We start from the raw sequence: 16,111 nt of genomic DNA, 5'->3' as shown, positions 1-16,111 counted from the left end.
AGTTCTGAAGGCAAAAGGGGGTCCAACCCGTTACTAGCATGGGGTACCTAATAAAGTGGCCGGTGAGTGTATATTCATCAACCATGTCCACGTCTCTTCCCAAGATGAAAAAGGGGCTGCGGAGTCGGTCCCTTCTCCTGAAGTCATTCACCATCTCTGTGATCTTATCCACGTTCAGCAGCAGGTGATTCTTACCAGACCACTCCACAAAGTCATCCACTAGCGCTCTGTACTGTCCCTCTTGTTCATTCCTTACACACCCAACAACTGCAGTCATCAAAAAACTTCTGTAGGTGACATGACTGAGTTGTATTGGAAGTCTGTGGTGTATAAGGTGAATAGAAGAGACAGCACAGTCCCTTGTGGAACCCCCGTACCATTCACCACCAAATTAGAAAGAACACGCTCCTAAGGTCATACTAGTATTCATTTTCAGAGTTCAAAAATTAGATCAACATTACCTAACATTCCTGATACAAATCCCTTGAACTGTGACCGAGAACAAGAACAATTTAGAAAATAAATTAACTGTCAATGCTCTCTGGTGGAAGGACTGTAATGGAGAAGCTGTTTCTAAATATTCTCAAACCTGGTACTACAATTCTGTAAAGAAATGTCCTATATACCTACTGGTCTACATATATCTGCAATAAGTTAATATCGACCTCGCCCATTCATGGGTTTAGCTCTAAAAGTCAGTAGTTTGACATTTGATTTGCTGTAAAAGTTAGGTGGTAATTTTGTGGTAGCAGAACATATATTACAAAGACAACAACAATGATTTGCTGTGATTGATTTAAGCTTGTTATCCACTGACCTGGCTGGCCCGGCATCAGGAGCTGTCCGACCAGACCGCTGATCATCTGGGTGAGAGAGGAAGGGGCCGGAGCTGTGCTCTGCTCACAGAGATTTAGAAGCAGCTTCACACTCATTTCACAATGGTTTATTCATCTATATTATACTATACACGGTAGGACATACAGTGAGGAAAATAAGTATTTGAACACCATGCTATTTGGCAAGTTCTCCCACTTAGAAAGCATGGAGGGGTCTGAAATTGTCATCGTAGGAGCATTTCCACTGTGAGAGACATAATCTAAAAAAGAAAATCAAAAAAATCACAAGGTATGATTTTTTTATTTTATTTTTTATTTTTATTTGTATGATACAGCTGCAAATAAGTATTTGAACACCTGTCTATCAGCTACAATTCTGACCCTCAAAGACCTGTTAGTCTGCCTTCAGAATGTCCACCTCCACTCCATTTATTATCCTAAATTAGATGTACCTGTTTGAGGATGTTGGCTGCATAAAGACACCTGTCCACTCCATACAATCAGTACGAATCCAACTACTAACATGGCCAAGACCAAAGAGCTGTCCAAAGACACTAGAGACAAAATTGTACACCTCCACAAGGCTGGAAAGGGCTCGGGGAAATGTCCAAGCAGCTTGGTGAAAAAAGGTCCACTAGAGCAATCATTAGAAAATTGAAGAAGCTAAACATGACTGTCAATCTCCCTCGGACTGGGGCTCAATGCAAGACCTCACCTCGTGGGGTCTTAATGATCCTAAGAAAGGTGAGAAATCAGCCCAGAAGTACACGGGTGGAGCCGGGACCATCGTTTCCAAGGTTAATGTTGGTAATACACTAAGACGTTATGGTTTGAAATCATGCATGGCACGGAAGGTTTCCCTGCTTAAACTAGCACATGTCAAGGCCCGTCTTAAGTTTGCCAATGACCCTTTGGATGATCCAGAGGAGTCATGGGAGAGAGTCATGTGGTCAGATGAGACCAAAATAGAACTTTTTGGTCATAATTTCTCTAACCGTGTTTGGTGAAGAAGAATGATGAGTACCATCCCAAGAACACCATCCCTACTGTGAAGCATGCGGGTGGTAGAATCATGCTTTGGAGGTGTTTTTCTGAACATTAGACAGGGCGACTGCACTGTATTAAGTAGAGGATGACCGGTGCCATGTATTGCAAGATTTTGGGGATCAACCTCCTTCCCTCAGTTAGAGCATTGAAGATGGGTCGAGGCATGACAATGACCCGAAGCACACAGCCAGGATAACCAACGAGTGGCTCGGTAAGAAGAATATCAAGGTTCTGACGTTGCCAAGCCAGTCTCCAGACCTAAACCCAATAGAGAATCTTTAGAGGGAGCTAAAACTATGTATTTCTCAGCGACAGCCCAGAAACCTGACTGATCTAGAGAAGATCTGTGTAGATGAGTGGGCCAAAATCCCTTCCGCAGTGTGTGCAAACCTGGTGAAAAACTACAGGAAACATTCGACCTCAGTAATTGCAAACCAAGGCTAATGTACCAAATGTTAACATTGATTTTCTCAGGTGTTCAAATACTTACTTTGAGCTGTTTCATACAAATAAATAGTTAAAAAATCATACATTGTGATTTCTGGATTCCTTTTTTTAGATTATGTCTTTCACAGTGGATATGCACCTACGATGACAATTTCAGACCCCTCCATGATTTCTAAGTGGGAGAACTTGCAAAATAGCAGGGTGTTCAAATACTTTTTTTCCTCACTGTAGCTAGAGCTGCAACAATTAGTTTATTAGTAGGCCGATTGAAGATTTATTATTATTTTTTACCTGGAACCTAATATCCGATGTTTTTGTGTCTAAGTGACTGATGGGAACAACAATCTCTGAAATTGGTCAAGTATTAAGTAAGAAACAAGTTGCAATGTAACAGTAACATGCAATACACAATATTTAAGTATCTGACAACATCATGGCAAAGATTCATACAAAGATTGACCTTTTTTTCCAAAGAGTAAGACCCTTTTTAAAACATCCCCAGTATCGCCATTGCCAAACTCACCAGACTCCATTTTCTTTAGATTACTTTTTGGGCATTTATGGCCTTTAATTGATATGCTAGCTTGGATTTTATCTTCTATCCTGCAATGTGCAGTATGTGTGGAGGTGCAAGACCTTACTCCACAGCTCTGTGGGGATAGAACTGAAAATGTGAGACCACTTAGACACCAAGGCATGAGACTTGAACAATTGAAAAAATAACTTTTAGATTAATGCAATATGAAAATCTTTGGTTGCAGCCCTAGACATTGCTAAATCTCCGCTATTTATCCACTTTGTGTTGGTGTTACCTGTCCTGGTTGCTGAGCAGCTGTGGGGACTGTGGCCCTCAGATTGATTGTGGTTCCCATGGTTCCCACAGGCTGAGGAATGCTGGGAGAGAAGGAGGGTCTGGTGATGACAACCCTTGCCTGAGCAGGGTGGGGGGACTGTGCTGGGTTGCCTGTTGAGGCTGCAGCGGCCATGGTAGCAGCTTGCTGGGAGATCTGCTGCACAATGGCCTGCATGAACTCAGGGGGCAGTCCTGAATACAGAGAGAGGTTTTTCCTCAAAACAGGTATTTAAGTGTATCCACTTAAAGTTCTTCTGGTGTAAAAAAAATTTAATTACTGCAACTGCAAGGAGCTGGCAGTTATTACAATAGCAACAAACTACGGGATCACAGAACTTACCAGGCTGTCCAGTCCCTGTGATGTTTGGCTGTCCTTGCACCTGAGACTCAGCAGTTGTCTCACCTGTTCAACACAATAAGAGAAGAATATCATGAGTCAGTGGCAGTTCTACCCTAAAGACATCTGAATAAAAATTGGTTCTATGGGTATCTTCTAGTATTTCCTTTACAGACAAGCCCACTTATTGTTACTCCTATGCAGTTTGTGGCAAAACATTCAGTTTTCTCATGCAGTACAAATTACTACATATCACAATTTACTTTTGCCTATTCTGAAATGGTGTATTTAAATATTTCTGCATACTGATGTCCCTAAGCTCTCTTGTATTAAATAAATTGGGGCTGACTAGGAAAGCTGAGGCTCCTGTGGATGCAATAAGCCCTTATTTATTTTTTTACGTGTGATGATGTTAGTCCCCATAGTAGCCATTTTAAGGTAGTGAGACTTTTTTTTTTTAAATGACCTCACTGTTATAAAAAAGCTCCTGGACCAGAGGTTATTGAATATTTTCCATGGCAGCACACATACCATCAATGTTCATCTGCATCATGAAAACAGGCTCCATGGTCTGGTGGGTGATCCGGATGACTCTGGGTCCTCCCTGTCCTTGGTGATGACTGGTCCCATGTGACTGAAGGGGAGGTGCATGACGTGTAGCCTGCTGATCTGACAGCTCATGTCCATCAGCTGCCTGTCTCCCATTAGAAGTCATGGTCACAGTTGAGCCTAGGTTTATCTGGAAGACAAAGATGTATTCACATCAAGGTCCATTACCAACTCATGTAAACAACAGACATCATAAAGTCAGGGTTGATAACGTTCAAAAGCATTACCAAGGTTTGAAAGTAGCATCTCCTCATGGCTCCATCTAACCCCTCCCCCTTTAAGACCTGTTTTGACAATAAAGACTTAAAAAGGCTTATGTGTGACTTTGGATGGACTTTGGATGTTCACTGACTTGCAGTTTTTGTTTGATCAGGGTGGCACATGAATCATGGTTGCAGCTGCCGCCATGGTCCTGCCCTGCTACACCCTGCTATGCTCTGCTACGCCCTTACAAGCTATGAACTGCTACAACTATTATTTCTAATCATAGTTCAATCTTTATTGTTACTATATATGCTACTGTTCATCACCCCCAACCAGCACTGGCAGATGCCTGCCCGCTATGAGCCTGGATCTGTTCGAGGTTTCTGCCAACAAGGAAGTTTTTCCTCATCGCTATTCCCCCAAGAGCAAGAACTAAATGTTTGCTCTTGGAGTAATTATAGTTGTGGGTCTTTGTAAATTATAGAGTGTTGTATAGACCTAACTCTAACTGTAAAGTGTGTTGAGAAAGCTGTTGTTATGATTAGATACTATAAATAAAATTGACAACTTACAGATAAAAAAAGTGTTTTAGATTATTTTGATGTTAAAAATTTTGAACGTAAAATCACAAGAGCTAACGTTAATCCTTTTTTAAAGATAAAATTAAGTGAAGTCCTGAAACTGAACTAAACTAATACTAGTTTGTGTAAGGTAAAGTGTTTTATTTAAATAATTAGTAATACATCAATAAGATGCTAAAAATAATGTTTGTCATGTGTTTTATTGAAGCAGCAGCTCCGCAGTTGAACTGCAGTTCTTCGAGTCAATCCCCTTAGTTTTAAAGTGTTAAAAAATCCAAACAATTAAACATGTGTGAACATGTGTAAAAATGTTTAATTGAAACGTTTAAAGTTTGTCTGTTAAGTTTGAAAAAATGCAATACAAAAAAGGTTTTTAACGTATCCCTCCAGAACAGCGGCTTCTGCAGTATCTATGTATTTATACTGTGTATATATCTGTATCACAGCTAATGGGGATCCTAAAATAAACTGAATATCTATACAATGAAGCCATGAACTCAGCTACAGTGTAGAAGGTAACACTAAGAGCATTGTTTGGCCTGAGACTTAGTTAAATATCAGCCTGTGTGTGACTAGGAAAACCCAAGAAACATCCAAAACCAATTCAAAATTAGCTGAGCATAAAAAAAGATGTATTAGATTAGACTTAATAAATAACCCATAACAACACACTCACTTTTTCTCTGATTTAAAGTTTCCTGGCATCATTATTTCTCCTAACAAAACAGACAAACCCTGACAGAAATGATACGTTTTTCCAGCAAGAAGATCAGAGTGGTGTAAACTTACTGGAATGGGCATGTGTGGCAGAGCGGTTTGGAGCAGGATTGGCTGGGTGTAGCGGGTCATCAGACGAGTCACAGACAGGTGACGTGGAGGAGAGGTCGACAGGTTACAGTGCAGCTCACCAAGGACAACTAAGCTGTTGCCAAGGATACGGAGAGCATCTGCAACCAGGTTGAGAATGCGCTGATCTTCCTCTCTTTCCTGGGTCTGGGAAAGAACACAAAATGTTTTTAAACAGCTTTGAGCAATTATAAGGAGAAAAAACCTGCTTTATTAGATCCTGTTTTACTTGAAACAGAACACTTTATCTCTTCTTAAAGCTTTATAAGTACTGGCTTTAAAAATTGAAAGAAACTGTTATGCAGGCATTCAGTATTTTTTTTAAAAGTTTGTTAGGGACCATGTACAACAAATATAAATTTCAATACGTTTGCCCTTTTTCAAAATCTAATTGTATTATACAGATATACTAGCTAATTGCTCGTTTTCAGTCCCTAGACAGTACACAATAAAGCAAACTGCCTTTAAATGACATAAAACAAGAATTCTAAAATACTCTTAACTATGTATGTAGTCACAGGACTCATGATTTTTACAGAACAGTTTGATTAGTTACTGACGGTTCCTAACAATTCAAATGAATGAATGCATTCTTGATTCTCCTGTAACTACTTTTTTAACACCATGGCAAAAGAATAAAAATCTGTGGACATTTTGATATGAAATCGGAGCGAATTACGATTTTTTGGGCTTTAAAAGGGTTCAGTAGGTAAGTTTTATAAAAATAAGTTTATCATATTTGCTGAAACGGTCATTGTGCCTTGACAGTAGCACATGACAGATATACAGTAATGCATGGGAAAATTATGTTCCTCTGCCTTCCCCTAGTGCTCCTAATGGTATTTGCAAGTTTGTGCGTGAAAATGAACAACAAATGAGAGGCAAGAAATCTCTAACACGTCTCAATAGGTGCCAGTGACAACCTCAGCAAAAGAAAAACTTTTTTTAATTATTTTTATTTTTTAGGTTACCAACTGAACCTTCAATGGAGAAGGCCGACATTTTGTGACTCTTAAATGAATGAAAGTCACTCCTAGTTGAGGTCCTTGCAATTCTGCTACTGGCGTCAAGCTGCAAGCGATTTTATAAACTTTCCACTTGTCCTAAATGTTGGAGACAACTTATAGATGGAGTAGAGGGTCTTCAGGGTGGTAGCACTGGCTTGGGACCAGCTTCTTGTGAAATAGATCAGGCGAGAGAAGAATATGGTGTAGAAAAGAATCTGGGCAAGTTCTAGGGAAAGGTAAAGTTAGAAGTGCCTAAGTCTAAGTTTTAGAGTGTTGGACATTTTTTGATGTGTTCGATTTTGATCGTTTCGATTCTGATTGATGACTCCAAGTCTTCTTTTTTTTGCCTTGAATGTAAACTAGGACTGCACGATTTAAGAACAACACTGCAATTGCGATGATGGTATCATGATTCTACTTGCTTGATTATTGAGGAAAATGCAAAAAAACTACTTTTTGAAATCTGCATTTCTCAACTTAAATAGAAAGGGTAAATGAGCATAAAATGAACAATATTTTCTTTTTAAATAACTTAATATTTTATGAAGATTAAATAACAAAATATATATTTTCAAAAGACATTTTTGCTTTGCTTTCAACAGTCCAAATGAAATAAATAAAACAATAAATAAGACGATACAATACAGACAATACAAATTCTTTTTAAGTTTAAGTTTTTTTTAAGTTACAAAATTTACTTTGTAAAGCCTCTTCTTAAAATCTGAATGCTCAGAACCCCTCAAAGCTTCTGATACTCACGTACACAAGTGCTACTGCCAAAAAACACTCACTGGTCAGATCTTTTGTGGATGTTGTTACCAGGGGCTTGATAATACATCCACGGAATAGGTTATTCAGAGGACAGAGTCAACGTAGATTCAACACAGACCAATCTTAAACAGCAGGAAGACAACAACTCCCTTACTGGCAATGGCCATGTTCCCTCCACGCTTCACTTCTACGACTAAAAGACTACATGTTTATTTCACAATAAGAGCCCCGATTTCCCGAGGAAACTCTTCAGGATGGCAAACTGGAAAGATTTCTGGGACCAGCAAGAAGCAATCAAATAGGCGTATCGTACTGTATGTAATATTTTCCTAGAGATGTGAAAAATTCAAGTCAGACTCCAAAAAAAATAAATGTTTTGAGTGTAATGTTGTAACACTATTCTCCCATTAGGCAATGCAAAAAAGAAATGAAGAAGCTTCTCACAGTATGTTGATTTCTTGGAACTGCAAAAACAGTATACTGTGAAAACGTGTATATTACACATACTGTATAAAGTTAGAATGTAGTATGAAATTGGGACGCAGCACTTGGCTTATACTAATTTGCATAAACAGATCAGAGTGATAAAGGTTTTCCTGATGGATCGCTAGTTACATCTTAAGTTACATTTCTACATCAACAAGTTACATTTCTGAAAGGTCATATTGTGATGTGAGTTTGCTTTTTTTGGCATCTTCTGTAGTTGCACTTCCTCCTTACATTGTTGTTGTAGTCTGCTGAGGTGGCTGCTAGGAGAATTGAGTGGGACCTTTCTATGAAGGGCCGTAACCTCTCCTCCACCCTCCTGACTTCAGAGAGAACCTCCACAAACTCTGCTGGACTCGGGTGACTGAGGACAAACACAGGACAAAACGAGTCAGCACTACAAAAGACCCTGCTGATCACCACTGGGTTGTTTCAAGGTAACTGTTATCGGCCCTACCTATGATTAGAAAGATGATGTCTGGATCCACTGCAACCTTATGGCTTAAATGTTATAACCAGATTTAGGTGGAAAAGGAAGAAACCCTGCACATTGTTTTAGCCTGCAGTATTTTGGAACATGTTGGTAAGCAAACGTTGTTGTTGAATACACATACAATTTTTCCAGTAAAGTGTTGAAAAAAACATTTTACTTTTTTTTATTTAAAAATCTTTCATTTTTAGGATGACCACCAGATTTTTCATCATCAAAAATCTCACCTACAATAAATACTATGTCCTTCTGAAATGGATCTAAGGTGTTTATGATTCATGCGGAAGTGGCTATGACTGATATAATGGAGCCGCAACACACCACCCTTGAGGCAAGCTATTGGCTGACTCAGCGCTTGAGGGACTGTGGGTAGTTAGTGTCATAGTCTGTAATAAGGCTTCTGGGCCTGAAAAGTGAAGCCAATGCTGAAGCTCCTTAAAGCTGCAGTCTATCGGATTTCCAACATGGGGCGACTCCACTGGCTCAAAAAGAAGTCTGTTTCAATAGAAGTCTATGAAAAAATTATCCTACTTCTCTCTTGAATTAGTACCTCAGAAAACATTTTCATAATGATTTTATGGTCTCAATCGCTAGTTTTAAGTCTCCTTCAATGTAGCATGAAGTTCATTTAGTAAATGATGGTCCCACTCATTATAAAATAGAGGATAAAGCAGGGGATGCTGTAGGACCTGTCAATCAGGACAGGGGCTTTGCTATGCTTACCATGCTACCACTGTGGACATTATAATAGAGCTTAACTTGTTTTTGGTCATTGTCTGTATTTTCATCTCAAACTTTGACCCTCTCACTGTGGGTTTTCACTTCAGCAAAGTTAACTGAAACATTTTGGACACCAAAAAATGTCTTTATGTTCAGTGTTCTTCCAACTAAGCTAGCTAGCTACGGCTAGCATTAGGGGGTAACTTAAGGGAAGGGTTGCTGGCTCAGTACTCAACGCAGCGACTCAGGGTTCAAGTCCAACGTGTGGCCATTTGCTGCATGTCTTTCCCCTCTCTTTCCCCCATTGCTGTAAAAAAAATGTCACGCCTGGTTAAAAATATGTGTAAAAAGATGTCAACGGCCAAATTGCAAAACCTGAATCTCAAAATCCACAGACCATAAGGTGATGTTGTTGATGCTTTGTCCATTATTTTTACAGTCTATGTATTTTGCTGTAAAATAGGAACTAAAGAGTCACTGAAGAATCACACTTGAACTCTGCTTAAAATGAGTTTACAACTCTGACTTACTTGGGCCCAGTGTTGGCGGGCCCCTCGGTCTGGGTGGAGGTTGAGGATGATGGAGCCAAGGAATAGCTGGTGTCCATGAGCGCTGATGCTACCACCCCTCTAACAGAGGAGGAAGATGGCGGTGGGGAGGAAGAGGAATGAGGCACCTCTGGCTGCGAGTGGGGGCTGCTGTCCCTGGACACTCCCTACAACATGAATACATCACAATACATACAAACACACATGGACACTCAGTACTGGGGTTGGCTCATTCAAGTGATGTAAAAGTGGGCACTGAAAGCATCCATCTGACGGGGCAGTAAGCTCCTGGGGAAACATGCACTGCTATGGAGTTCTTTGTTCCAATCTTGGTTTGGAAAAAACTCGGTGTAAGCCTTAGTTTACTTTTTGCATCCAATATTGCTCATCTTCTTCTCAAAGTCATAACTTAGCCAAACTGAAAGGCAGAATCACAAAACATATGCTGGAGGAATAAGTACCAAGGTCAAGATAAATCTTTAATATTAAATGACAAAAAAAAAAAAAATCATGTGGATCTTAACAAAGTGTGTTTCACAACAACTTGCCTAACTATGATATGTAGTTATAAAGCTATCACCAAAAGCAACATATGCATTGTACCTCCAGCCTGTTGATCAGAGACCGAACATCTCTGAGCAGGTTATCCGCCAGCTGCAGCCTCATCCTGGGCTCACTCTGCACCGACTGCTCTACGTTGATCTGCATGTCCACCAACCCGTTGCTCTATACATACAGATATCAGTCAGCTTTACAGGAAGAGGGAGACTGAAGTTGGCCTGCCCGATATGATTCTATGATTCTTTATTTCTGATATTGCAATTGCGATATGATTCACGGTATCAAAGGGACTGATATTTGAATCATTATTCTCATTTTCATTAAAAAATATAAAAATAAAAATGATTTATGTGAGGATCTGTACTAAACGAAATTATTTTCTTAAGTCTGCAGGATAGCCGGGACATCTCTTCAGGACCACAATACTTCATTCAGAATGTTTTTTTTGCCATATTTTGTTGTTTCAATGAAATTGTCATTAATTGTTCAGCTCTAGACTGAAAGGTTAATAAGATTGATGAAATAATGAGCCTTTACCCCGGAGTTGGTGCTGACCCTGGCATTCCTTCCAGCCTCACTGACTCCAGACATCATCTGCTGAACAGACATCTAAAAAACAGATTCCAGCTGTCACCGAGCATGAAATCACTCCTCCATTCAGAAAAAATAGGAGTCAAGCTTTGACTGTATCCCCACCTGTATCTGCTGAGGGTCCATAATGTTGACTGGAAGGTTGAAGGTCCCCAGCATCACGTAGCTGTTGCGGTCGTGTGGTGCACCCTGGGAGGAGGTCGAGGCATGGCTGCTGCTGCTTCTGTGCTCTGTCTCCCTGGTGGAAACACCCGCAGCCCCACCATCAGGCATGGAGACCAGAGGTGGTGCACGCTCCACCAGGTGAATTACCTTCCCATCCATAGCTGATGAAGAAACAACGTAATGGACTATTTAACATACTGTAGAACTTTTAACTTCTTGCCATTCTCATTTAGCTGTTTCCCATTTCATATACATAATACACTTTGGCATTTGTCAGTGTTGGTTGGATGAGAAGATTATTACTGGGCTCTAGTAACTCATAATTGTACCATGTCATTATTTCTGACATGACTTCTCAAAGTGCTTTTACACACTACAGTCACACACCGATGGCAGAGCATCGGGAATAAAGCATTGACCTTCCGATTGGTATACGACTGCCCAACGGTGCCGCAAAGTCGCCGTCCAAAGTAAGAAATTCTGAGTAATTTCTCCTCCTGCATCATCAAGAGCATCCTGACGAGGAACATCACAGGTACAGAAACCTAACGGATATTTACACCAGGGACTGCAAAAAAAAAACTAGAAGAATAGTTAAAGATCCAAACCACCCAGGTAACAGCCACCACCCAAACACATTCTATGACAAATCAAACACAAATTGAAGGAGTGGATGGGGTGACATTTCATCAAAATTGTTAAATCGATGATCAATTAATAATAAAGCCCGCTTCTTGCTTGACTGAATTGGCTTCCTGTGCCAACTTGACATCTAAAAACTGCTAGAAAAATATGATGCTGGCCAAAAGAGAGCACTGTATGTGGCTGTGGCTCAGGTGTGGAGCAATCGCCTACAAATCGGAAGGTTGAAGTTCGATCCCTGGCCCTGTGGTTGCTTGTAGAAGTGTTCTTGGGCAAGACACTGAAACCTCAATTTCTCCCGATGCTGAGTTAGAATGTCTGTGAATGTTTATCTGATGATAACAATGACGATGAGTAGGTGGCACCTTGTATGGCAGCATCGGCCAGTGTGTGAATGGTTCCTGTATTATGTAAAAGCGCTTTGAGTAGTTGTTATGACTAGAAAAGCGCTACATAAATACAGTCGAAGTCTACTTTATGTTAATATACTGTAACTAGTACTCTTTGGTAAATATGTGTTCACTGAATTACAGGAGATACTTGGACAAATTCAGAAAAGATGGGAAATCTAATTTTATCGGAACATCTGGTTATTTTCCTTGTTTTTCTTTTTTTTTACAGAGTTCTGCTAATACAGACACCTGCTCAGAGTGGGAGTGTGCAGCCAGTGACCAGTTCATGACCTGCTTTAATCTTTCTTTTAACTTTGTTGGTTGATTCCATCCTTCTGATTAACACTAGTTAAATTCTGTAACCACAGCTTGTTTGACCGCCCACTGACACGCAGCAAAGTTAAAAACCCCAGAAGTCGCGCTCAAATGGCAGAAGCCTTCAAGGTAAGCCGTGTCAGTCTGCAGAGCCTTGACCCCGCTGCTGCAAATAGCACTGGTTGCAAAGGACAAAGAAACACAGCGACCCCTTGCTTCATAGTTGTTATAGTTGTAGAGGTTATAATTTAAGGCCTAGTGGAAACCCAAACAGCACCACTGCGTGTCATAAAATAAACAGAAAAAGACAATGAAACCATTAGCCGTAATTATTTTTTTGACAATCATTTGTCAACTAAAATGTCATAATTTTTACAGCCCCAATTCAATTACATTTTATTTATATAGCGCTAAATCACAACAACAGTTATCTCATTGCGCTTTGCATGAAAGAGCAGGTCTAGAGTGTACTCTGTAATGTTATTTACAGAAACCCAACAGTTCCCACCAAGAGCAAGCACTAGGCGACAGAGGCAAGGAAAAACTTCCTTTAAAAGGCAGAAACCTCTAGCAGAACCATAGCTTCGGGTGGGCGGTAATCTGCCTTAACCAGTTGGGGGTGAGAGAAAGAGACAGAGAGAGAAAGAGAGAGAGAGAGAGAGACAGAGAGAGACAGACAGAGACATAGAGAATTATAGCAGAGCGGGTCGAGCAGGAACATAGAGGCAGCAAGTGACTCCCACCACAGATCCAGAGCCAGAAACACCTGCAGGAAGCAACAGGCCGAGAGAGGAGAGGGGCGAGAGAGCACAAGACTACGGGGGCAAGAGAGCACAAGACTCCGGCAAAAGGGAAGAAGTCAAGTTATTGACATGCATTAATGGAATGAGGTTGCATACAGATGGAGAGAAGGAGGAAGAGAGAGGTGCTCAGGGCATCATGGAAAGTCCCCCACCAGTCTAGGCCTATATCAGCGTAACTAAGGGATGGTTCAAGACTCTCCTGAGCCAGCCCTAACTATAAGCTTTATCAAAAAGGAAAGTCTTAAGCCTACTCTTAATGTAGAGATGGTGTCTGCCTCCTGAACCCAAACTGGAACCTGGTCCCGCAGGAGAGGAGCCTGACAGCTGAAAGCTCTGGCTCCCATTCTACTTTTCGAGACTCTAGGAACCACAAGTAACCCTGCATTCTGGGAGCGCAGTCCTCTGGTGGGATAGTAAGGTACCATGAGCTCTTTAAGAGAAGATGGTGCCTGACCATGAAGAGCTTTGTAGTAAGAAGAAGGATTTTATATTCTGTTCTGGATTTTACAGGAAGCCAATGCAGAGAAGCTAAAATAGGAGAGATGTAATCTCTTTTCCTGGTTCCTGTCAGAACACGTGCTGCAGCATTCTGGATCAGCTAAAGAGTCTTTATTGACTTTTTCGAGCAGCCTGATAATAAAGAATTACGGTAATCCAGCCAAGAAGTAACAAATGCATAGACTAGTCTTAACCTTTCCAGGCAGAGCAGTACTCTCTGTCTCCATAGATGATGGGAGACATAACAGCTGTATGATAAGACTTTGCTGCCTCGAGCGCTCCCACCAAGGTCAGGGGAGGAAGTGAACACATAACACATACTCACATTCATACACACACACTTTGGCATGCTTCCCAGAGAGAGGGAAAGACTCAACAAGGTTTTGGGTAAGCATATGTGTTTACGGTGTCCAAAATATCTTTGTTCACATTGAAGGTTCAGATAAACTTATCGCTTCCACGGGAGTTTGAATACACTGACCGGAAGAGAGGAACTTCAAAGTTGGGACAACACTACACAATAACACATTGTGGTTAAACTGTACTGTCTGCCTAAATTCTCTTCAATTGAGATTCTATTAAATGCTTGTGTGTAAGTCATCAAAGTTTCCCCGATCTTCATATATCCAGCAGTCAAGCTGAGTTTAGAGGGGCATATTTTGACATACTCTATTGGATTTAACTAAAGAGGTGACATTTTTTTGTATTCCAAAAATAACACCAAATATACATTCTGCACACTGCCATGACCTGCAGTGACACAGCGCCAGGAGTCACTGAATGAGACAACTGTTTGGTTAGCGTCATAATTCAGCTATGAGTTTTCATTGGCTGCCTGGCTGGGGTGGTGGTGGTGGTGGTGGCTTTCCTGCGTCAGAGGGTGAAGAGAGACTGATAGAGATTGTCAGCGTTCCGGATTTAAACAACATTTCCCCCTATCAAGTTATTTTGGTGTTATGAGCAATGCATTTTTTTTTTAACTCAGTTTAAAATAAAAGCCTTTTAAACGCTACATTGTATGTAAGGAAATAACATTGGGTGAAAGATGAACAAACTTTAAAAGTGACATATTTAAATCAATGTCAAGCATTGCTCATGTGAATTAGGAAAATTAATTGATAAATATTTAAAGAAGCTTTAAAGTGTTGTGTTGACTAGGCTAAATTAGTCAACTTAGGGGAAACTACATGTCGTTTTGCTTTCTAAATGAACATTGATAACATCGCAGCACTGTTGTTATTTTTAAAAAGTTTGGCCTAGTATGGGAGGCAAAAACAGAAGTAATGACATGGACAAAAAATTACATTAACAATGGCTCGATTCCAGCAATTTTTGCAATGCAATGCAGCATTTTATGTTATTTATAATACTTGCTAAGCAACGGTGAAAAATCAACTTTGTTTGCTTTGCAGGAGGTTACAACACAACCACTGTTGATTGCAAATCAGTAATTGTGTGTGTGTGTGTGTGTGTGTGTGTGTTTGTACTATAGGTTGGTTACATGTACTACTCACTGTATTCAGTCAGCGTTGTCTCGTCCAGCAGCACCCTGCCTTGGTAGATGAGCCTCTGCTTGTCTACTGGGATCTCCACTGATGACGCTATGTGCTCCTTCAACTGCTTCACTGTTAGCTACAGGGGAAACACATACACACCACCAGTCAGTGAAACAGAAGGGGAAAAGAGGAGACTAAGAAAAGAAGTATTTAAATGAGGCTAAGAGCATTACCTCGCCTCTGACTTTGTAACTCCTGCTCTGGGAGTCCAGAGTCTTCACAGTGATTTCAATCATGCCGCTGGACTCGGCCATATTTCCGAATGTCTGAAATATTAATTATAAAATTAGAGCAGTTAACTGTTTAACTTACAATTAGTAATAAGTAAATTAAGCGTTAGGCAGCAAATGTTTAATAAGTACATCAGGGAGTTTCTTTAATATGGGAGATGAGGGGGGTAGTTAAAGTAGTCTTTAACTACTAACCGTGAAAGACAATGGTTAATATATGTGGTGAAATAATAAAACAGCACCTGGGTCACAGACGCTCCGTTGCCTGGCTAGTTGTTTTTAGCTTGTTATAGCCAGGCAGCTAACGTAGCTAATCCGGGACGATATTTTACTAGCTAATACCCCCCGTGACAGTCGTTGTCTACGTGTAGAAGAGGTCTCGATTTTGATTAAAATCCTGCTAAAGTGTTCTACAATCTTGGGAATTCTATTTTAAACGAAACTCCCGGTCAAAGTATGAGCACAGGATGACCCGTTAGCAAGATATCTTACTTTTCCCAAATTAAACACAGCACTGAACGCAACGTCAAAGGACCCCACTGACGTAAAGAAAAGCGTCTGTTTAATGCCTGAGCG

General features: G+C 40.5%; 1 protein-coding gene across 4 annotated transcripts in view; it reads right to left on the bottom strand.

Annotated features, from left to right (window-relative positions):
- bag6l (BCL2 associated athanogene 6, like) overlaps positions 1–16,054 on the bottom strand; it is a 32,606-nt gene extending 16,552 nt beyond the window's left edge. For 2 of the 4 annotated variants that reach the window (XM_034893015.1, XM_034893016.1), the window contains exons 1-14: positions 15,778–16,054; positions 15,479–15,571; positions 15,264–15,381; positions 11,040–11,260; positions 10,881–10,952; positions 10,386–10,508; positions 9,765–9,949; positions 8,482–8,511; positions 8,259–8,388; positions 5,704–5,907; positions 4,052–4,259; positions 3,524–3,586; positions 3,143–3,375; positions 814–896 (exon numbers count right to left, since the gene is read on the bottom strand). In XM_034893015.1, the coding sequence (XP_034748906.1) occupies positions 814–896; positions 3,143–3,375; positions 3,524–3,586; positions 4,052–4,259; positions 5,704–5,907; positions 8,259–8,388; positions 8,482–8,511; positions 9,765–9,949; positions 10,386–10,508; positions 10,881–10,952; positions 11,040–11,260; positions 15,264–15,381; positions 15,479–15,559 (1,751 nt within the window). In that variant the 5' untranslated portion in view covers positions 15,560–15,571; positions 15,778–16,054. The remainder of the gene's footprint in view (positions 1–813; positions 897–3,142; positions 3,376–3,523; positions 3,587–4,051; positions 4,260–5,703; positions 5,908–8,258; positions 8,389–8,481; positions 8,512–9,764; positions 9,950–10,385; positions 10,509–10,880; positions 10,953–11,039; positions 11,261–15,263; positions 15,382–15,478; positions 15,572–15,777) is intronic. The other 2 variants (XM_034893017.1, XM_034893018.1) reach the window with 1 other exon arrangement.
- Positions 16,055–16,111: the final 57 nt, after the last annotated feature.

Source organism: Etheostoma cragini, chromosome 14 (assembly GCF_013103735.1).
Source record: "Etheostoma cragini isolate CJK2018 chromosome 14, CSU_Ecrag_1.0, whole genome shotgun sequence".
NCBI lineage: Eukaryota > Metazoa > Chordata > Actinopteri > Perciformes > Percidae > Etheostoma > Etheostoma cragini.
This window is presented reverse-complemented; position numbering and strand designations above follow the sequence as displayed.